The sequence below is a fragment of the Argopecten irradians genome, chromosome 12 (assembly GCF_041381155.1).
Source record: "Argopecten irradians isolate NY chromosome 12, Ai_NY, whole genome shotgun sequence".
Classification (NCBI taxonomy): domain Eukaryota; kingdom Metazoa; phylum Mollusca; class Bivalvia; order Pectinida; family Pectinidae; genus Argopecten; species Argopecten irradians.
In genome coordinates, this window is record NC_091145.1 from 34638837 (window position 1) to 34664080 (window position 25244).

At 35.9% G+C, this 25244-nt stretch overlaps 1 protein-coding gene across 1 annotated transcript in view; it reads right to left on the reverse strand.

The window, feature by feature from the left end:
• The window catches only part of LOC138304736 (inner nuclear membrane protein Man1-like), a 29137-nt gene extending 14626 nt beyond the window's left edge, over nucleotides 1-14511 (reverse strand). The window contains exons 1-8 of the mRNA XM_069244983.1: nucleotides 13961-14511; nucleotides 9950-9990; nucleotides 8534-8618; nucleotides 7677-7774; nucleotides 7242-7321; nucleotides 5618-5757; nucleotides 5125-5226; nucleotides 3732-3834 (exon numbers count right to left, since the gene is read on the reverse strand). Coding sequence (XP_069101084.1) covers nucleotides 3732-3834; nucleotides 5125-5226; nucleotides 5618-5757; nucleotides 7242-7321; nucleotides 7677-7774; nucleotides 8534-8618; nucleotides 9950-9990; nucleotides 13961-14108 — 797 coding nt within the window. The 5' untranslated portion in view covers nucleotides 14109-14511. The remainder of the gene's footprint in view (nucleotides 1-3731; nucleotides 3835-5124; nucleotides 5227-5617; nucleotides 5758-7241; nucleotides 7322-7676; nucleotides 7775-8533; nucleotides 8619-9949; nucleotides 9991-13960) is intronic.
• Nucleotides 14512-25244: the final 10733 nt, after the last annotated feature.

Consider the following 25244-nt stretch of genomic DNA (forward strand, 5'->3'; position numbering starts at 1 on the left):
ACTCCCTAGTCCATTGGACTGTAACTCCCTAGTCCAATTGGACTGTAACTCCCTAGTCCATCGGACTGTAACTCCCTAGTCCATCGGACTGTAATCTCCTAGTCCTTGGACTGTAACTCCCTAGTCCATTGGACTGTAACTCCCTAGTCCATCGGACTGTAACTCCCTAGTCCATTGGACTGTAACTCCCTAGTCCATTGGACTGTAACTCCCTAGTCCATCGGACTGTAACTCCCTAGTCCATCGGACTGTAACTCCCTAGTCCATTGGACTGTAACTCCCTAGTCCATTGGACTGTAACTCCCTAGTCCATCGGACTGTAACTCTCTAGTCCATCGGACTGTAACTCCCTAGTCCATTGGACTGTAACTCCCTAGTCCATCGGACTGTAACTCCCTAGTCCATTGGACTGTAACTCCCTAGTCAATCGGACTGTAACTCTCTAGTCCATTGGACTGTAACTCCCTAGTCCATCGGACTGTAACTCCCTAGTCAATCGGACTGTAACTCCCTAGTCCATTGGACTGTAACTCCCTAGTCCATTGGACTGTAACTCTCTAGTCCATTGGACTGTAACTCCCTAGTCCATCGGACTGTAACTCCCTAGTCCATTGGACTGTAACTCCCTAGTCCATCGGACTGTAACTCCCTAGTCCATCGGACTGTAACTCCCTAGTCCATTGGACTGTAACTCCCTAGTCCATCGGACTGTAACTCCCTAGTCCATTGGACTGTAACTCCCTAGTCAATCGGACTGTAACTCCCTAGTCCATCGGACTGTAACTCCCTAGTCCATCGGACTGTAACTCCCTAGTCCATCGGACTGTAACTCTCTAGTCCATCGGACTGTAACTCCCTAGTCCATTGGACTGTAACTCCCTAGTCCATCGGACTGTAACTCCCTAGTCCATCGGACTGTAACTCCCTAGTCCATCGGACTGTAACTCCCTAGTCCATCGGACTGTAACTCCCTAGTCCATCGGACTGTAACTCCCTAGTCCATCGGACTGTAACTCCCTAGTCCATCGGACTGTAACTCCCTAGTCCATCGGACTGTAACTCCCTAGTCCATTGGACTGTAACTCCCTAGTCCATTGGACTGTAACTCCCTAGTCCATCGGACTGTAACTCCCTAGTCCATCGGACTGTAACTCCCTAGTCCATTGGACTGTAACTCCCTAGTCCATCGGACTGTAACTCCCTAGTCCATCGGACTGTAACTCCCTAGTCCATTGGACTGTAACTCCCTAGTCCATTGGACTGTAACTCCCTAGTCCATTGGACTGTAACTCCCTAGTCCATCGGACTGTAACTCCCTAGTCCATTGGACTGTAACTCCCTAGTCCATTGGACTGTAACTCCCTAGTCCATTGGACTGTAACTCCCTAGTCCATCGGACTGTAACTCCCTAGTCCATCGGACTGTAACTCCCTAGTCCATCGGACTGTAACTCCCTAGTCCATCGGACTGTAACTCCCTAGTCCATCGGACTGTAACTCCCTAGTCCATTGGACTGTAACTCCCTAGTCCATCGGACTGTAACTCCCTAGTCCATCGGACTGTAACTCCCTAGTCCATCGGACTGTAACTCCCTAGTCCATCGGACTGTAACTCCCTAGTCCATTGGACTGTAACTCCCTAGTCCATTGGACTGTAACTCCCTAGTCCATCGGACTGTAACTCCCTAGTCCATCGGACTGTAACTCCCTAGTCCATTGGACTGTAACTCCCTAGTCCATTGGACTGTAACTCCCTAGTCCATTGGACTGTAACTCCCTAGTCCATCGGACTGTAACTCCCTAGTCCATTGGACTGTAACTCTCTAGTCCATTGGACTGTAACTCCCTAGTCCATTGGACTGTAACTCCCTAGTCCATGGACTGTAACTCCCTAGTCCATTCGGACTGTAACTCTCTAGTCCTAGTAACTCCCCATTGGACTGTAACTCCTAGTCCATTGGACTGTAACTCCCTAGTCCATCGGACTGTAACTCCCTAGTCCATCGGACTGTAACTCCCTAGTCCATCGGACTGTAACTCCCTAGTCCATTGGACTGTAACTCCCTAGTCCATCGGACTGTAACTCCCTAGTCCATCGGACTGTAACTCCCTAGTCCATCGGACTGTAACTCCCTAGTCCATCGGACTGTAACTCCCTAGTCCATCGGACTGTAACTCCCTAGTCCATCGGACTGTAACTCCCTAGTCCATTGGACTGTAACTCCCTAGTCCATTGGACTGTAACTCCCTAGTCCATCGGACTGTAACTCCCTAGTCCATCGGACTGTAACTCCCTAGTCCATTGGACTGTAACTCCTAGTCCATTGGACTGTAACTCCCTAGTCCATGGACTGTAACTCCCTAGTCCATCGGACTGTAACTCCCTAGTCCATTGGACTGTAACTCCCTAGTCCATCGGACTGTAACTCCCTAGTCCATCGGACTGTAACTCCCTAGTCCATTGGACTGTAACTCCCTAGTCCATCGGACTGTAACTCCCTACTGTAACTCCCATCCATGACTGTAACTCCCTAGTCCATTGGACTGTAACTCCCTAGTCCATTGGACTGTAACTCCCTAGTCATGACGTAACTCCCTAGTCCATCGGACTGTAACTCCTAGTCCATTGGACTGTAACTCCCTAGTCCATTGGACTGTAACTCCCTAGTCCATGACTGTAACTCCCTAGTCCATCGGACTGTAACTCCCTAGTCCATCGGACTGTAACTCCCTAGTCCATTGGACTGTAACTCCCTAGTCCATCATGGACTGTAACTCCTAGTCCATTCAGACTGTAACTCCTAGTCCATTGGACTGTAACTCCCTAGTCCATCGGACTGTAACTCCCTAGTCCATTGGACTGTAACTCCCTAGTCCATTGGACTGTAACTCCCTAGTCCATTGGACTGTAACTCCCTAGTCCATGACTGTAACTCCCTAGTCCATTGGACTGTAACTCCCTAGTCAATCGGACTGTAACTCCCTAGTCCATCGGACTGTAACTCCCTAGTCCATTGGACTGTAACTCCCTAGTCCATCGGACTGTAACTCTCTAGTCCATCGGACTGTAACTCCCTAGTCCATCGGACTGTAACTCCCTAGTCCATTGGACTGTAACTCCCTAGTCCATTGGACTGTAACTCCCTAGTCCATTGGACTGTAACTCCCTAGTCCATCGGACTGTAACTCCCTAGTCCATTGGACTGTAACTCCCTAGTCCATTGGACTGTAACTCCCTAGTCCATCGGACTGTAACTCCCTAGTCCATTGGACTGTAACTCCCTAGTCCATTGGACTGTAACTCCCTAGTCCATCGGACTGTAACTCCCTAGTCCATCGGACTGTAACTCCCTAGTCCATTGGACTGTAACTCCCTCGTCAATCGGACTGTAACTCTCTAGTCTGTAAGTCCATTGGACTGTAACTCCCTAGTCAATCGGACTGTAACTCTCTAGTCCATCAGACTGTAACTCTCTAGTCAATTGGACTGTAACTCCCTAGTCCATTGGACTGTAACTCCCTAGTCAATCGGACTGTAACTCCCTAGTCCATCGGACTGTAACTACCTAGTCCATAGATCCCATCCACATTTTACAACATGCAGGGGCATTTCTTTCTCTTACCCCAGAAAGGGATATCTGTAATTTTACTTGTAAAAGAATTCTCTATCCCACCCAAGGGTAAGTCTATAAATAAGTTGGCTTTCAGTGTACAAATTAATTTATAACTTACCTCTGTGAAGGAGGAAGAAGCTGGTCACGAACATGCTGAATAGCTAGGTAGGATGATTGGCGATCATCTGGTTCGTTCATATCATAATTCTCCTTTACCATGTCTGAAATTAAAGCAATTTAAATGTTTTCTTAAACGCAAGGATATATCTAAGAAACAACTATTGTATATCATTTTTTTCAGTACCGTTTTACAATATAAAGATTTTGTTTATTTCAATCTGCGACTTTAAGCAGTAGTCTGATGCCAAATTTTATTGCCAGACTAGAACCAATAGTTATGAACTAATCCAATTGAACTAGTGGCTCCCCATCCAATTAATATCAATAAAACTATATTTACAAGAGCGGTAGTCAATTGCATTGCATCCTATTACAGTACAAGAGATCCCAGAGGGATCTTGGCGCCCTCCAAAGAATGATCTATGTCTGACAATGGAAAGAGGGATCTTTTCTCTGCTTTTCAAACTTTGTCAAACATACCATATACTAAATTTGAGAGAGATCGCTTCAGTGCTTTCTAAGAGATTGCGGCAACAAATTCAATGATGAAATCCACAATGTCAGCCAGTTGGCCATTTTGTTGACTGATCAGTCCCAAAAGGCATTATGCACAACTAGAGCGCAAGGGGAGGCTACGTATGGAATTTGAAAGAGATCCTTTCAGTAATTTCTGGGAATAAGGGGTAACTATCAAAATCCAAGATGGCTGCCTGGTGGCCATCTTGTTGACCGATAGGTCCCAAAACGCAATATGCACAACTAGGGCCATAGGGGAACCTACATACGAAATTTGAGAATGATCTCTTCAGTACTTTCTGAGAAATGGCGATAACAAGAATTGTTAATGTACGGACGGAATACGGACCACGACCATGACTGCATATCTAATATGGACTAGTTATTAGATTAAGTAGTTGGACTATAATTTGGGGAAAACTTAAGATAGATAGTCAAGTATAGGTTAACACTATATGACTCCTCAAAGGACAAAAACCAATACTGGGTAGTTGTTAACAGATAATAATAAATGTAAAACCAGGTCATACATCAGATTTCCAATGCTAATAAAGTCATAAAATGTATTACTTATTTCTAAAAGCAGTCACATTGGCTGAGTGAGTTCAAAATGAGGCATTTTTTTTTTTAATTCCCGAATAACACCAAATAGCTTAAAAAGTGAAGTTGCACAATATGGAATGAAATCAGTCATTTAATGTTTCTTTTCCTCATCAAGTATTGATGTACTTGATTGTTACATTTGTCAGGGGCTTTTAAAGACTGTAGCCTCAAAGTCACATCAAGGAATGAGGGTATTTTTTCATATTTTTATCAGTCATTGTATGAAAGCATTAAATTACAAAAGCTTTTTTTCCAAAATTTCAAAAACCTACCAATGATCTTCTCCACCATTTCAAAGACTTGTTTCCTCTCTTCTTCCTTCGATCTCTGTCGATGTCTCAATACAAGCACCCCTATCATCATCACCACAAAACCTACAACCACACATACCGATGATTAGCAAAGGGGGCGTCTAATAGAACCTGACTAGCGTTTCAGAAAATTACTGCAAAATTAAGACATTAATAAATTTGCAATAGAAATCAATTAGACACCTCTACAATTTTGATATGTTCAGTCTGCATTTAACATAAAATTGCTAGGAATGGGGGCGCTATTTGGGTTGAATACAGTATGTAATAAAATTATCTTAAATTTGTGTTCATTTAAAGAGATTTTATGAAATTTGATATCTCAAAGCTTCATTTGTATTTGTTAAGGCTCCAAAAACAAACATCATTACATTTTGTAAATTTGTTTTATGAAATAAACACAAAATTAAGATTCTCTATATATATTATCTGTATATAATCTAGATGTACTTACAACAGAGTAGGAGTAAAAGTCCCAGGAGAATCTTGTACAAGGCCCCATAGATCCTAGCCACCAATGATAGATCAGGGTCGGCCTCCAGATGATCAATGTCAGCGACAGTTGTAGCCTGGGCATTCCCTTTAGTCAGCACCCTATAGACAAATAAACATATTAGGCCAAAAAAAAAGTTTGTTTAGGGTCACATGAGGCCAAAAAAATAGGGTAGGTAGGTCAGAGTTGTTCTTTTTTTTAATATTTTATATAATTTTCATGTCACACATTTATTACCTGTGTACTTGAATGATATTTTTAAATTTGCATTAAAAAGTCAGTTTATATTGTTCACCATACTTTAACATGCTGCTATACATTGTCTCTTTCTCTTTTACAAATAATTGTCTTTTAATTTTAATTATTATCACTTCCTGCGTAGATTGGCCAGCCGGCTCACCTGTCATGGCCGCCATTTTTCGGGTGGGTGCGTTCGATTGCAAAGTCCCAAAAGTTGAGGGAATACGCCACGGAGGCAAACGAAAATGATGCATCACAAGATTTTTCAATTTTTATCAATAAAAATTTTAGGATCGAGGGGTAAAATCTAGGTAGGGTCAGAGGACCCTAAACAGACATATATATTTTTTTTTGGCCTCACAACAAAAAATATAAAGAACACCATTGTGGGGAAGTGTTCCAGCACCGAGGAGAATCACACATAATGTTTAAGTAGCTTGTGAGGAATCCTTACTTGGTTGAGTAACTATTTGTTTATGTTTTTAAATAACATTGGGGGGGGGGGGGGTTAATGTATTCATCTATTTGATAAGGAATGTGAAAAAAGTTAAGCGCATGTGAAACTTATACAAATCATTTCAGATTTGTAAGAGTCTTCAGAGTGAGAGGTGAGGAAATCAGAACGACACAGAAAACCTGACATGATCCTGACATGACCCTCCATGTAACCTTTCAACTTCTAAAGACTGTAAAGTAAGTCTGTTTTCGTTTATTCGTAACAAACGGTTCAACCATTTGTTAAAGTCATTATTTCATGTATAAACCCTGACGGACCTGCAGTTTTTGATAAAGGTCTGTGAGGGCTTTGTCAAGGCTTGTCTGAAAACAATATAAAATTACCAGGTCCTTCTTTTATACATAAACAAAAAACTTGGTCCAACCAGTCAAACTGCATAATCGAAAACGGTCTTTGTCTGCTATATATGCCTATAGTGTAACTTTTTGTATATTTTTTTTTTCTTCTTCAATTTTTCAAGTATTATCTGTTCGCTTATATTTCCATGGTTATCCAAAATGTCTGTTATAGTTATGATATCATCTTGTATCAATTTTCTAAAACCATAAGACATTTTCGTCTGAATTTTATATATTTTAGTTTGTATATATTCAAAGGATGATGAATACCCCTGGATACAACCTGTATATCTTATATTAAATGTTCAGGTGGTGCAGTGGTTTCTCTTGCTCGTCTTTCTCCTACCCGTCTAGGGTTTGATCCCCAGCACCGACGTATAAAGGTTAGGGGTCACCTGCCAGATTATTTGGGCTATCAAAAGTGATTTATATAAGTTACATAAATTTTTTCTCAATCAATATGATAAAAATAGAAATTTTCAATTCATACCTTATATTCCAACTAGGATTTTTGAGGATCAGCATCAATGTGCCATTGAACAGCTTCTCCTTGTCGTACAGTTTGGCATTCTGTAAGGAAAAATACTAGTAAATTACCAAACAAGTAATCCAATCCTCCATGATGAACAAAGATAGTGTATGGTGTTAATTTCTGGAGAATATAACATTAGATACTATGATGAGACTATTTATGTGACTGAATAAAGTTGCTAAGTTTTGTTTATTTTGTCTAAGCCACTAAAAGAAAGTCTCTCCACAGTATGTGTGATAAAAATCAAATAAATCATGATTTGTTTTGACAATATAAGTGATGCATTTATGCTAAGGACTCAATCTATTTTAAAATGTTGAACAGAAATACAATGAAGGAAGATTCTAAATTTAAACAAAAAAAAGAAGAAAAAAAAGAAAAGACCTATCCGACCTTCGCTTGTTTTTCTAAGCTCTTCAGGATTTCTGCTATAGCTCCCTCAACAGTTTCCCTGGCTTCTGTAACGGTACAACTGGGAAGTGTGTCTCCTCCTATTAAAGAAGAAACAATCAAAAGTCCCTTGATCAAAAACTTTAAAGCTGAATCAAATAATCTATAAACAACAATTATATACAAATTGTATCAATAAACTAAAATGATCCCATATCAATTTTTATCATATAAAATGTTCTCTCATTCCTACAGGTCTCGGGCAATACGCTCATGTTGCTTGAGGCAGTATTGCATGGATATCCATGCAAATACTCTTTCATATGTGGTAATGAAGGATAGGGATATTCTACCCTCGAGATCACAAGAAGTTGTAACTCGGCAAGCCTCAGGTTTTACAACATTTTATGACCCTCAGGTAGAATATCCCTATCCTTCCTATCCACATATGAAAACCCAAAGAAATGTATAATTTGAGCAAAGTAAGCACATTACTAATAAAGGGAAATAATTTTGACACATATAGATTGATCTGTGTAAATATATCATAGCTGGACTTGTCTTGTTTACTATACACTACTCTAAACCAACTTTCATTTGTGGCTACTAATTTTTCCAATCCATTTCAAAACAAGTTCACAGATTAAAACATTGAATGAAAATTCCTATTTATATAAAAGAAGTAGATATTCATTTGCTGAGATAAACTTTCACAGAATTACATCGGTTGCAAACTCAGGAAAGTAACTCTTAAACTTGCATACCAAACTTCAAAGATAGTTGGTTTACAGTACATGTACTTTAAAACATTAATTCTTTGACCTTATTTGATCAAATCAAACACTAAAACAATTATCAACCTGTCTTTGATTTGATAAAGGATTCCAATGAAGTGACGAGTCCCAATGCAACATCTGCCTCTTCGTCCGAGTAACAATTGTCATTCTGAAAGATATGGTGAGTGATTGCAAGATTTATCAAAATTAAACTTCATCATCATGGTACGCCTGGATTTTTTCCTCAATAAAGTGGTGGATCATTTGAATCAGATGGATCAACATTTACACATTTTTGACTTGAAACTAAGATAGCTTGATAACATTTGTGCAAAGTGAAATACATTCAAACCTCGATGTATCGAAGTTCAAGGGACCGTCAGAAAAACTTCGAAACATCGAGACTTCGAATTATTCGTGGTTGAAATTAGACCGATGGTTTTTTTTACCATGACCAACTGTGGTAGTTGTGTACATGTCGTCTCCGTTCCGTAAACTTTATAATCATTGTATTTACCACAAGCAAAACAAAATAAAAACGAAGTATGCAATTAATCACATGTATTGCTATCGTTAGCAATACATATGTATATTATAAACAAGACTTACGTGTACTAGGCCTAACCCATGTACAAGTGTTCGTTTGGTGACTATTTAAGCGATGGTTGATATTACGGAATGAATATAAAAACGAAAACACGTTGTAAAAACGAAACTAAAAAGGAGGAACCGAAGGCGCTACACCACCTACAAAATACTTCGATTTAGAATGTTCGATTTGCTCCAGTATTTATGCCAAAGTTGTGCAATGTAACAGTTTTGAGTATGAGTTACTAATAATGTGGCTCACTGTTTACCATTCTGTAAAATTCTACAAACCGCTACCAATGGCGGCGGCGAACATCAAAAACGACTAACTGTATCTTTGCCGTACTAATGATTTGATAACGCAGCTTGTAAAAACAAAGCACCGGGTATCGGTCTGATTAGTGATATTAATTATCTTGATGATATCAAGCTAGCAACACAAGCTGTCATAATCCCTATTATCCGGCGAAGGGCCGTCGCGAGACAGCTAGGTGTGACAGCATGCCGCGGGGTATCGGCGAACACCTGATCTGTACAGGTAAATTTTTATTCGAATCATCGAGTGTCAGTTACCTATGACTCTATAACAAATGGTCCATGAAAAAAGTTCTATACATCGAGAACTTCGATTCATAAAACTTCGATTCATACATGGGTTAGTTAGTAATGTTATATAGTGAAGAAATTCGGGACCAGACAAAAAGTTCGATACAGTGAGAAATTCGATTCATCGAAGTTCGAATCATCGAGGTTTGACTGTATTACTCAATTTTTTGTGGTGAAATTTTATCTCCAGCTAGTTCTAAGTCAAAGAAATTATTTTTGATTGTAACATATGACAGATATAAAAATTCTCATCAGTCTTACTCCTTGTGACATAAATTTTTAACTTTTGATTTGATTTCTACTTACTGCATTTTCACTACTTCCGCATATCGGTAGATGAACAAAGTCTGTCAAAAATAAAAAGATAAACTAAAGTCATTATTTTTTCATAGTCATACATATAATGCATTGGGTAAAAACAAAATTCATAACAGAATCTAAAACTTCACACAATAATTTCCTTTACATTAATTGTATATACCGATTCACAATTGAACAAGTTTTAAGACAGAGCTAGATTTATGGATCTTTCCTATATATGAGATTGAGTGAACAAGACGCTGCATGATCAGTCTCCAAGGTTCAATCACACTACAGCAATAAAATTGTCTCTAAAACATAGGTTTTTTCCCTCCATTAATTCGAACAACATAATTTTATACTGTGAGATCAAAATTTGAGTTTATACCATTCGAAAATCCTTTCTTCACCACAGAAAATTAACAAGAGGCCCATGGGCCTTAACGGTCACCTGAGTTAGAATATATAATGAAACAAATAATGAAACAAATTAAAGACATAAAAACACTATATGCTGGGTCTTGAAGTTGGTCAGTGATTTATAAATTTGACCTTTTTAGACTATGAAGAGTATTTGCTTCCATCAAACCTGTGAACTTAGAGGTATTTTTTGAAATTTTAATCAATTTGACCCTGTTTGGTCCTGCCCCTCTGGTCCCCCAGGGGTCATCGAGGACGGATATGGATGTTAAAATGCTATATCTTAGGCTAATAATTCTAATCAAGTTTGACTAATTTCCTACGAAAATTGGGCAAATAATGTTCACAAATATGTTTTTCCTATATAAACTAAAGTAAACTTGACCCCTCCCCAGGGGGTAACGTGAGACCCCAAGGTCATATAATTCACAGTTTTTCATAAAACACCTGAAGACCTTTCCATCTATAATTATTTGATTCTACTATATCCAGAATTTTAGAAGATTTTTGAAGTTTTAGCCTATTTGACCCTTTTTTAGTCCCGCCCCTCTGCCCCCAGGGGGTCGGCCAGGACCAATGTGGATATGATATTAAAATGCTATCTCAGGCTAATAATTCTAACCAAGTTGACTCATTTCCTATGAAAATTGAGCAAAAAATGTTCATTAATGTGTTTTTTCTATATAAACTATAGTAAACTTGACCCCCTCCCCAAGGGGAAACAGGAGATCCCAGGGTCATATAATTTACAATTTTTATAAACAAACTTTAAGACCTTTTCATCTATAAAGTGTATTTGATTATACCATATTTCCAGAATTTTAAAGGATATTTTTGAAGTTTTAGCCTATTTGATCCTTTTTTAGCCCCGCCCCTCTGCCCCCTGGGGGTCGGCCAGAACCAATGTGGATATGATATTAAAATGCTATCTCAGGCTAATAATTCTAACCAAGTTTGACTCGCTTACAATGAAAATTGAGCAAAAAATGCTCATAAATGTGTTTTCCCTATATAAAACTATAGTAAACTTGACCCCCTCCCTAGGGGGAAACGTGAGACCCCAGGGTCGACATATAATTCACAATTTTTGTAAAGGACCTTAAGACCTTTCTATTTATGAAAAGTATTTGATTCTACATTTCCAGAATTTCAGAAGAAGATTTTTGAAGTTTTAGCCTATTTGACCCCTTTTGACCCCGCCCCTAAGGCCCCTGGGGGTCAGTCATAGAAAATTTATTAATAGGATTAAATGGCCATCTCATACTGCATACTGATAATTCTGACAACATTTGACTCATTTCCTATTACAAATGACCAAATAATGCGCAAAAATGTGTTTTCTCAATATAAAGTATAGTAAACTTAACCCCCTCCCCAGGGGGAAACTAGAGACCCCAGGGTCATATAATTCACAATTTTTGTAAAGGACCTTAAGACCTTTCTATCTATGAAGAGTATTTGATTCTACCACATCTGTGAGTAGAGAAGAAGATTTTTGAAATTTTACGGTAAACCTTCGATTAGTTCGAACTAAATTAAATAAATATTGATGGACCAGTTCGAATTATCCGAAATTAAGCTTCAGGAAAAAATTGTGAGTTCGAACTATCCGAGTTGACATCTGTAAAAACCAGTTTTGTACCGATGTACCTGGCATAAGCAATGTAAGGCAGAAAATCTATAGGGAAAGTATTTAGTTTCCTGAAGATATTATATTCAACCATTTTCTCGTAAACATGAGCATTTCATTGGTGAATTTATAATTAATTGCGTAGCAGAAGCCGCATGCATATGTGCACGTGGACAAGGCCCCAAACAGCACCATTCACAATCGCGGCCTATAATTTAATTACATCGACGTCCGTTAACTGAGATAGAAACTTTATTTAAACCACAGAAAATCTAGTTAGATCTTTGTTATATTTCGTAACAAACGTAAATCTATTTACTTTTTTAGTTAAAGGAAATCCGGTTGCATTTACGAAACTGCTGTTGAAAATATTTGTTTACATTCATTTCGTAAAATCTGCTTCTAAATTTACGTAACTAGTTTTAACCTGATGAAAAGCTACGTATCTATTGTTCAATTACCACAACACGTGGATTGTTTTGGCTGGAGCTGAATATGTAATCACACTCACTTGCTGTGACCCAGCGGCTGGCTTTTGATGCTCGCTGTGACACCTCGTAACTGGGCCTGTCCAAGCCAGCGTGAGGCACGTGTTTACAGGTAATTTAACACCTTGATTGGCTGATTAAAGATAGATTGATTGCATATTTTAATGTCGACTTAAACTGATATCCGTATCTAGATTGGACTTAACAAAACATTGGCGATTTCTTCCACGTGTTCCTCCATTAGGTACAGCGAATTTAAATAACATTTGTCGGGCCTAATTAAGATTAAACATTTGGCCTTGCTGCTTTGTGTCACGATATATCGGGCATTAAAATAATTGTTATTTATGGCTTAAAATGTTCATTTCTTATCTGTCGTTCAATGCGTCATTATACTGAATACATACTATACCATTCTTTCTTCCAATCATCAAAAACTTGTTGTTTTTTCTACATTTGACTAAAATATTTTCGCATTTTTGCGGGAACCCCAATTGCGTCAGTTTGTAGCTCAAAATCATATTACTTTTTCTGTTTCACTTAATTTTGACGTCGTTCGAATTTATCGAAAATAGGGATTGATTATAATTAGTCGAGTCGTTACGAATATTATCTATAGCGAAAAAATTCCCGTTTTGTTCTGGAAAAAATGTCGTTGTGTTCGAACTATCCGGGACCGGTCGGAATTAATACACGGCAGGTTTGAGGTTTACCCGTACTCAAATTTTACACCCCATTTTTGGCCCCTCCCACAGATCCCCTTGGGACGGTGAGGACCATATAATTCACAATTTTTGATTGGGCGCTTTATGCCTCTAGAAGGTTTGTGCAAAATTTCATTGAAATTGCTTCTGCAGTTTTGGAGAAGAAGTTGAAAATGTCAAAATTGTTTACGGACACTTACGACGGACGACGCAACGAACGGACGACGACGGACAAAAGGCGGACTTCGTCTCAGTTGACCTTAAAAAGACACTACTTATTTTTCCTTAAATGTTCAATAAAAATCAATAGAATACATTACAAGACGTGACTCCATTTTTTTTGGTTTATCTATGGAACACTGAGCACACAAAACCTGGAGATACTTTCAAATACGGGTGTTTTGAGATACCAAAACGTACGAATGGTAAAGTAGAGGGTAAAGTACAATTTTAGCCGTCAATCAGTCCCACCTTGCTCGGTGATTATGACGTCACAAAATTCATCTCAAGTGTTGGCATCAAAATCACCTGAAGATAGGACTAATCGATGGTAATTTGTGCTTTAAGCACATGATTCACATCGTTTTGGGATCTCAAAGTTGGAACCCTTGTATAATGTTCAAAAACAGGTTGGGAACCACCATGGAAATGGAATCCCTGTTTTAAGTCATCTCTGTAAAGCAAAATTGTCTTGCATTTCCGAGACTGCCACAACTTTCCAGGGTGGTCCCTAACCTGTTAAAGAGGAAGGCAGTATTTGAGCAGTTGTGCTTACCATTGCCATCAGTTGTGGTGAACACACTACTGACTCCATCGAGGAGATCACCACGCATATAAAATATATAAAATTCCCAGGGAGACGAAGAACACTGCCATGACCACAAGAATCCCGTGGAAACATAGCTAGCCACTTGAGGTTTCATTTTAGGCGAGTCTTCCTGAGTTTTGAAACCATGCTGTCTAATTTCTTCTTCTGTGAAAGAATTCACATGATTTGATGTTTTACTCTTTTTCGTTTGCGGTGTGTAGTTGTTTTACTCAAGTTGTTTTTAGAAACTTCATATCGATCACGAAGTCTATTAGAAAACCTAGTATTGAAGTCTCTGTTGTCATTAAGGATACTATCATCTTCATCTCCCATCATCGTCGTCTTCATCATCATTCCTGCTAGTACTGTCAGCTATAGGAAACGTGGTGTTCATTGATTTGTTAACTACCTCATACATGCTTTCTTCTGGGTCTGAATCGAGAATGTCACCTTTGTAATCGTAGGGAGTCTTCCTCCGTTTTGGTATTTCTTTGGTATTTCCAAGCGTTTCCTTTAGTGTTGGTTGCTGTGGTCTGTAACAGTAAAACGTCTGAGTTCAGGGTTTTTAAACTGTGTCAAAAACGATGGCCGGGTTAGTGTTCGCCTCTGTTACTGTTTACCACGCGGTTGGTCTCTTTAGCACGCGTGCTCATGCTGTCGCCGGGGGTTTTTAAATTTGTTCTTCCTGGATACTAGGTGACACTTCCATGGTGTCTGTAATAACTGGAGTATGCGGAAGTTTTGTGTTTTTTAGAGATCTCTCTATCCGGTAAAACGAGTTTTGAAGACACTTGGCGCCGCTACGTCTTCAATTGCGCTTTTCATATTCGCGCGGAGGCTAAAACCTCCACGTTCTGGTTTTTTCGAGGTTTATTCGATGCATTTTTCTGTCTGTTTGGTGACATTTTTTCTCATAGACCTTAGGTGGTTTTAGTTTTTCTAAATAATATAGGCCTCTTCTTTCTATCGATAGGCTGCTTTACTTCTTCTCCGAATCGCCTCAATTCTTCCACAAGTTCAATATCCGACAACTTGTCCGCCATGATTGCGGTAAGTAACCGGAAACAGGAAAAAGATCAATAGACATGCGCAAAGAGAATTCTTCTTATCTCGCGGGAAAAAGTTTAGATTTCGATCTAGGCTGCTGTAGTGCTGTAGGCCCATTCATACAAAATACATATAGGGATCTGATACAATTTACATCTTTTAAATGTAAAGAAAAAAATATAAGGGGAATTTTTAAAAATCAAAAATGAAATATAAATAGCACTAGAATCTAGTTTAATCTAAATTTTTAAAAGTATCGTCCTAGCGTTATAAAAATTTTTAGCAGAATCAATAGGTCTAGCAAGACCAATAGTCCCTATATTACCAGAACATGTATATACCTATGTCTATCTGTTTTTATTAATAAATAAAGCAAAGAGATTATAACATGGTTCTACTTATATAGAATTATTTAAACAATTGTGGAGGCAATCAATAAGACACTTTCACTAGATTTTTGGTTGTTTTTAAACTCTCTTGATTTTCTATTTCTGAAAAGCTACGGACCTTATTTCTTTCTTAACGTGTAGACTGAGTGTTGTACGAGGGGTCCAAAATATATCATAAAATGTCCATGATCAACGAGTCAAACGGTTCAAAAATCTAAGTGTAACGCATAAAGTTGTGCAACGGAAATAAAAAACAAACAAAAACAAATCACAGACAAAAAAAATATCAATGTCTATAACTAATTTTTACTAGCGTTTAGACAAGGATATTGGAATCATAAACATGGAGGAAGGAATATGAACCCATAAGGTCAAGTGTCAAGGACGCATTTTTGTCAATTTATTTGCTGTTTTTTCTAATGTGTATCGTGTTAATGTCAGTCTGTATTTAAAGGTGTTCCTCTGTCGCCAACAGAACATAAATTTATACTCACCATTTGAACAATAATTTGCGTTTAACATATTTATATATTGTATGTCTAATTAACACAATAAGTGATATAAAATAATTTATTGGTCAAAATTATTCACGAGATCACACATCGATGGAGCAACATTTTATACGTGGAATCGTAAATGTTATCAAAAATGAAATACAACTTAGAAGTTCACAACGGCGAAACACGCAGTCAAATCGAAAAATGATGTTTGGTTTACAAGCCACAATTATGAATAATCGTTATTTCAAATAATCAATTCATTTTCTACATGATCCCTAATCCATTTATTGATGATCTCAAATATGATTAATAATGATGATGGTATGATATGATGATAATGATGATGGTATGATATGATGATAATGATGATGGTATGATATGATGATAATGATGATGTATGATATGATGATAATGATGATGGTATGATATGATGATAATGATGATGGTATGATATGATGATAATGATGATGGTATGATATGATGATAATGATGATGGTATGATATGATGATAATGATGATGGTATGATATGATGATAATGATGATGGTATGATATGATGATAATGATGATATGGTATGATATGATGATAATAATGATGATGGTATGATATGATGATAATGATGATGGTATGATATGATGATAATGATGATGGTATGATATGATGATAATGATGATGGTATGATATGATGATAATGATGATGGTATGATATGATGATAATGATGATGGTATGATATGATGATAATGATGATGGTATGATATGATGATAATGATGATGGTATGATATGATGATAATGATGATGGTATGATATGATGATAATGATGATGGTATGATATGATGATAATGATGATCGTATGATGATGGTATGATGATAATGATGATCGTTATGATATGATGATAATGATGATGGTATGATATGATGATAATGATGATGGTATGATATGATGATAATGATGATCGTATGATATGATGATAATGATGATGATGGTATGATAGGATGATAATGATGATGGTATGATATGATGATAATGATGATCGTATGATATGATGATAATGATGATGGTATGATAGGATGATAATGATGATGGTATGATATGATGATAATGATGATCTGTATGATATGATGATAATGATGATCGTATGATATGATGATAATGATGATGGTATGATATGATGATAATGATGATGGTATGATGATGATGATAATGATGATGGTATGATATGATGATAATGATGATGTATGATATATGATGATAATGATGATGGTATGATATGATGATAATGAGATGATGATATGATATGATATATGATGATAATGATGATGATATGATAGATGATGGTATGATATGATGATAATGATGATGGTATGATATGATGATAATGATGATGGTATGATATGATGATAATGATGATCGTATGATATGATGATAATGATGATGGTTATGATATGATGATAATGATGATGGTATGATATGATGATAATGATGATGGTATGATATGATGATAATGATGATGGTATGATATGATGATAATGATGATGGTATGATATGATGATAATGATGATGGTATGATATGATGATAATGATGATGGTATGATGATAGGATGATAATGATGATAGGTATGATATGATGATAATGATGATGGTATGATATGATGATAATGATGATGATATGATGATATGATGATAATGATGATGGTATGATATGATGATAATGATGATCGTATGATTATGATGATAATGATGATGGTATGATATGATGATAATGATGATAGTATGATAGGATGATAATGATGATGGTATGATATGATGATAATGATGATGGTATGATATGATGATAATGATGATGTATGATATGATGATATGATGATGATAATGATGATGTATGTATGATATGATGATCGTATGATATGATGATAATGATGATGGTATGATATGATGATAATGATGATCGTATGATATGTAATATGATGATATGATGATAATGGTATGATATGATGATGATAATGATGATGGTATGATATGATGATAATGATGATCGTATGATATGATGATAATGATGATCGTATGATATGATGATAATGATGATCGTATGATATGATGATAATATGATGTATGATATGGATGATAATGATGATAATGATGATGATAATGATGATGTATGATTGATTAATGATGATGGTATGATATGATGATGAAATGATGATGGTATGATATGATGATAATGATGATGGTATGATATGATGATAATGATGATGGTATGATATGATGATAATGATGATGTATGATATGATGATAATGATGATGGTATGATTGATATGATGATGATGATGATGTATGATATGATGATATGATATGATGATAATGATGATGATATGAATGATGATGATAATGATGATGGTATGATATGATGATAATGATGATGATTATGATATGGATGATAATGATGATGTATGATGATGATGTTGATCATGATGAGCGTATGTAACATCAAAATAATTATCATTCAAAATGGCTGTAGTTGCTAATACAGGAACTTGGCGTAGAAACTTCGACTGATTTCAATTCTCATTGACGTTATTTTGATTTTTGTTTTCAAAGTTTCAACTTGATGCTCTTAATCTATTGAAAATCACTAATTCATAAGACAGTCTGTACACCGATGACGCTCCTAGATATTTGTTTTTTTTACCTAGAATACTTCATCCTGTAATGAAATTAATTTATAGCGTATTTACTAAAAGTTTTGAATATGTCAATTTTTTCGTCTTCGTAGTCATTAATTAAACAAAATGCGCCAATAGAAGGATATTGATTTAGATAATTGCGCGCTTTCCTTTTTTGGTAACCTTTACTATAAAAGCGCCCCTTTCACGTTATGTCCGATAATGAGTAATATATCTCGACTATTGTTTGCCCGACGTGGAGGGCTGTATTGTCACTACGTAACATGGCTATGTAACGTTTAACTCTTGACTAACGTACACAACCTACAAATAAGAGGTATGAGTCATCCTCAACCCTCGCGCTGGAGACATGCTGCTATGTGCTCCGGAGAAACTCCGGGAACCTGGGAATTACAAATAAATTATAGAAATTATCTCTGGCATGAGTCATACCACAGAAACAGTGTACCACGTAACCAAGCGGAGATGCTGTATATTCGATGACAATCAACGAAGGATTATAGATTCGATGACAGTGCATGTTTCTGAGGAATTAAGTTGTCCAAGAATGAATCCGAGGTGGATCTACGCGGAAATGATCATGGATTAGTTTGGAAACGGTGTCTAACAACCCAAATTCCAAGCAACTTTTTTTTGCGCTGAAATGGAACTAGAAGGCATTACGTAGTATGGGGGCCGGTAATAGTAGTAGATATATTATGTAAACAGGTCAGCGTGGACTTACTTAGCAATAGGTACAAGGCATGGAGGGTTTTTTATATATAAAAAGATTACATCACCGAGAAATTAATTTCTGCGTCAATTTCTCAGAATGGATAACAACCGAATTGATAAAGGTATTGGCTGAAAACTTTTCTGTGGAAGTTGTGTAATGATGTATATTAAAATTTATCAACTTTAATAAGATGATAATAATGGTTTAATAGCTTATTCAATATCGGTTTTTATTGTATCAAAGATAACAAAAGAAATCGTTTAGTATAGTTCTTTTTGTATTTCTAGCTTCAGTATACAATTGGAGAATGGACAATCACTTGATTGCTGGGCTTCATCAACCACCACTGACCGCTTCCAAAATGACCACTGGTAATGTATCCAAAAGGTAAGCATTCAAAAACTGGACTGGTCAAAAAAGAATAAACAAAAACAAACTACAATTAACTGAGAAAATGTAATTTGCATTTATTTTGGAAATTGTAATGCTTTATGCGATTATATAATCCCTTTCTTGGTGGGATATTATCATTCGATTTTATATGGATGCATAAATATATCCACATGTTTCATCAGTTATATTTCGAAAGACATGCACGTATATTCTTTAAAATAATGTATTTTTTAATCAAATTTGATTACAATTACATGAGTCTCAAAGAAATATCGGAATGTGAAGTTTAAATTAAGACAAATATAAACGTGATATTTTCCGTGTTCTCATTTGTCCGTATTTTTTATTTTGCGTCTTGATAAAGCTAGTATGAATATATAGTTTTAAGAGATTCACAAAAATATTGCAATACATAAAACATATATTACAGAATATTCCATTATTTTATCAACATTGGAATTAGATATTTCCTTTGTAACTTATAAGATATATTTGTGTATAGCATTTGCTGTAACTAATTAAAATTGTCCCGATAGAATTATTACATAAAGTATCTTTATTTAACAAATACCGTTATTTATCATTTGCCGTAAAAACAAATAAGTACAATACCAAACAAGAAAAGCCAGAAGTAGACAAAATTAACAAAACTTGAGATAAAGATTAAAAATAGACATAAAATCTATCGAAAAAGTAGCACAGTGTATAAAACATTATGTTTAAAACAAATACACGAACACGTATTGGATATTTGATATTCATATTCTGTGATTTATGTATTGAAGATCTCTCTCTGTATCTCAGTCATTTATATCCTTTGCTGCTTATTTTGAAATAATCATCATTTTTGGCAGCAAAACCAAATCAACATTTCTTTCCGATGTTAAGAGGACACTGGTCGGCGATTTAATAGCTTTTAATCTAGATAGATTGAAACAATCTTTAGGTTAGAAATATAGCGTAAACATGTAACGCAACTTTCTGCGTTTTAATTCATAAAATATCAAAACTTATGTGTAGCCAAACAGCTTCCTAAAAAAAAAAATAACTGAATAAAAGAATAAAGCAAAATTGTCAGAAAATTGAGACTAAGATTTTTTTTAAACATATTTTATTTTTTATAAGCATGATCCGAGTTTACCAAGTCCTTTCAGTGTTAGATAATGATACAATATTACGCGATAATGAAAAAATAGAATATATTAAAAGAATATAAAACGTATGGAACAATACATAAGTTAAAAAAAAACTTTAGTTTAATGTATGGAAAAGTTTGGTAAACACAAGTGTTATTCATTTTTCAATTCTGCTATATTTTTATATGAAAACCATATTTAGATTAGTGTCCTCCCGTGACAGGCATTCTCACAAGCATTTCCACAGATATTAACGGACCATAATCAATACATGTATACCGAAATAAAAATGCACTTCACATGTCAAGAGTCTATCAAGCGAAAACATGTTTCATCTCAGGCCGGTTTTAATTTGTGAAGTATTTCATTGCAGGGATAAATAATATTTTAAGTAAATATTGGTATCTACATGTATTTTAAAATTCGATAAATTTCTAGACGACAAGATTATAATATGGAATCGAATACAAAGGGGAAAGTAAAAGTGTAATCCGAATACAGCAGAAGATATTTTATTCAACAATATAAACTTTGATATAATTGCTTCATCACCAGGTTGTCTCTCCCGATAAAGATTTTCTTAACATTTTCTTAAAATGAACTACGAAAACTATTGAAATAAAACATACAAAAATTGCTCAGAAAAAACAACATTATGTGATAGAATTTAATTTTATATACATGTATTATCATCTTCAAGTTACAAAAGCATACATGTAAAAACAAATTAGCTTCAGCTTGGTACGAAGGAGTACGGATAATTAGAAACAGCGTATAAGAACGAAAAACATAACCCAACAGCCTATTCCGAATTTGCATATCACAGAGTTATCTGCACTTGATTTTGACGTCATGTGTTTGCGAGCGTATCATCATACGTTTCGGAGAAAACGACGTGAATCTTACGCTCACAAAATAACGGCTTTACAATCGATACCTACCCGCAAGGGCCCTAACTCGAAGTACCCTTAACTTCGCCTTTTATACGTGCCTCAATATCTGTCCTACTTTGTGCTAACTTTGGCCACGAAAACGTCACCATATCTTTTGATCGCAATATGATACCGACAGGTGCCCATTCTAACGCCATGTAGTAGATGACGTCACGCCCGTTGCTATAAACAAACGACGTCATATTTACTGGTGACGTCACAGAAAAATAGTCCCAGTGAGAAAAACAATGTAAAACTCAAAGGGTCATCGAGTGCAACAAAACCAATCGCAGAATCAAACACGGATCCGGCAAAGTCCGCCTCCGTCATTCGACTCATTGTAAAGAGGAATAGAAAGTTAAAACTACATATCATTATTACACACTCCTGCTGTATCTAAACCAGATTTTAAACATAATAACACGATATCCACATAGATTAAAAATAAGTAAATTAATAAATATATAAGATTGTTAGTCCGCTTCAACTATATCATGGATTATATTTAGATCGTCTTCCTCGATATTCCGGAGGCTACTGTCACTGACGCTTTATCAACCAAAGGACTGTCCCATAGTAAAACGAGGCAGTTCAGGAGAAAAAAACTGACCAATCACACAATATCGAAGATGTTGATATCTATATACCCGCATTAATCACATAATCTTATTGTATAGACCACATAAAATCTGCTCTGGTGAGGTTTCAGTCTCGTTGAAGTCTCGTTTCAACAGTAATAAAAGAGTTTTCGTGACTTTCCGAAACTAATTGTCTCAATTTGTAGCAAGTTTCCACATAAGAAATATGTCAGAAAAGCTTCTATTGCTTGTATAATGTTCTATATATATAAAAGAAATGACAAATTTGACGGCCATTTTGAAAAAGTGTATTTGTTACACTTTGTAGAGAGGTTAAATTTCACCTTTTTTCACTTCAATATGTTTTATTAGCGGTGTAACATGTTTAGTTATAGTTAATTTTTGTAAACCTTTTTAGGTTAACTGAGATGAAAATGATAAGCATTTTTAAAGTGATGAATTATAACCTATTGGTTTTTAGTTTTTATATTTTAGTGAAGAAAAGTGATTTTGATTTTTAGCAAGAAATGCAGAAAAATAACTTTTGTAACAGGACAAAAAAATCAAACATACCGACACCCTATGTTATGATGGTTTTAGAAACATCATCTTTTTCTTTTGAATAGCACAATTTTAGAAAAGTTGAATTTGAATCGGTCAAAAATAGTAAGAAAACAAGGTATTTTCATCTTCAAAATTTCAATGGGGTAAAAAGTCCAGCTGTTCTGAGCAAAAAAAAAACCCGCGAAAAAAACTTGTTTTGTCAATTTTACAAACATTCATATTAATATCAGAAAACTAATTTGCAAACTATTGCTTTAGTTTTTCGTGTGTACACTCAACTTTATATTCTCAATGTGGAGATACAATATACATCGACATAAAAACAGAGAACAAAGGGAACAGTTCAATTAGTATAAATTGATAATAATATTAATATAGAATAATAGGTAAGCCATTACTCTTTTGCGCGAATTTTTATCAAAGTCACTTTCACGGATGGAATAAGCGCGATCGTTCGCGATGAACCGAGCCGATTTTATCAGATCATGTATCTCTTTCTGGCAGCATCATCTTTGAAAAGGACTCCTGCCGTTTCGCCTAAAATGGTTAGCTGTCTTTATAGTAAGGTCAAACTGTATTTAACCGAAGAAAGAGTTTTTATGAAGGAGGTGGTCATTCAAAATGTAGTCTCTAAGGCAGATTATAATGTATAAAAAATAGCGTTAACTTTCTTGCTAATCGCCATGTTTGTAAAATGTAAGAAAAGAAAACAAAAAATATTCATTTTCTGTGCAGCGTGCCTTTTAATCGATAAGTAAATGCTAGAATATAAACTCGACATTTGGGACCCTGACAAGTGGACTTATTCAGCAGGTGGTCTCTAAAAGGAGGTGGTCGTTAACAGGTTTTTACTGTATATGGCTAAATCGGATTATGTGGCTAGAGATAACTTTAGTACTGGTTACACTGCGATAGATAACTAAAACAGTGGATTATACGGCTAAAGATAAATGGAATACTAGATGGATAACTGGAATAGTGGATTAAACGGCTAAAGATAACTGGAATAGTGGATTAAACGGCTAAAGATGCCTGGAATACTGGATCATACAGCTATAGATAACGGGAATAGTGGATTATAGGGATACAGATAACAGGAATAGTGGATTATTCTTCTATATATAACTGGAATATTCGATAGATAACTGGATTAGTGGATAATATGGCTAAAGATAAATGGAATAGTGGATCATATGGCTATATATAACTGGAGAACTGGATTATACGGCTATAGATAACTGGAACACTGGATTAAACGGCATTGATAAATGGAATACTGGAATATACGGCTATAAATAACTGGAATACTGGATTATACGGCTACAGATAATTGGTATACTGGATTAAACGCATTTGATTAAACGGCATTTGATAAATGGAATACTGGATTATACGGCTATAAATAACTGGAATACTGGATTATACGGCTATAGATAACAGGAATACTGGATAACTGTTAGTATACAGAAATACTGGATATACGCTATAGATAACTGGATACATATACGCTATAGATAACAGGAATATTATTCTTCTATAGATAACTGGAATAATCGATAGATAACTGGATTAGTGGTAAAAATATGGCTAAAGATTAATGGAACAGTGGATCATACGGCTATAGATAACTGGGTATGGATTATACGGAATATACCGATACTATAGATAACAGGAACAGTGGATATACGGCTATAGATAACTGGATACTATACCGCTATATATAACTGGAATAGTGGATTATACGGCTAAAGATAACAGGAATAGTGGATTATTCTTCTATAGATAACTGGAATAATCGATATTTAACTGGATTAGTGGATAATATGGCTAAATATAAATGGAATAGTGGATCATACGGCTAAAGATAACTGGAGAACTCGATTATACGGCTATAGATAACTGGAGTACTGGATTATACGGCTATAGATTGCTGGAATACTGGATTATACGGCTATAAATAACTGTAATACTGGAATATACGGCTATAAAAAACCGGAACAGTGGATTATACGGCTATAGATAACTGGAATACTGGAATATACCGCTATAGATAACTGGAATATTGGATTATACAGCTATAGATAAATAGTGGATTATACGGCTAAAGATAAATAGAATAGTGGATCATACGGCTATAAATAACTGGAGAACTCGATTATACGGCTATAGATAACTGGAGTACTGGATTATGCGGCTATAGATAACTGGAATACTGGAATGTACCGCTATAGATAACTGGAATAGTGGATTATACAGCTATAGATAAATAATGGATTATACGGCTAAAGATAAATGGAATACTGGATTATTCTT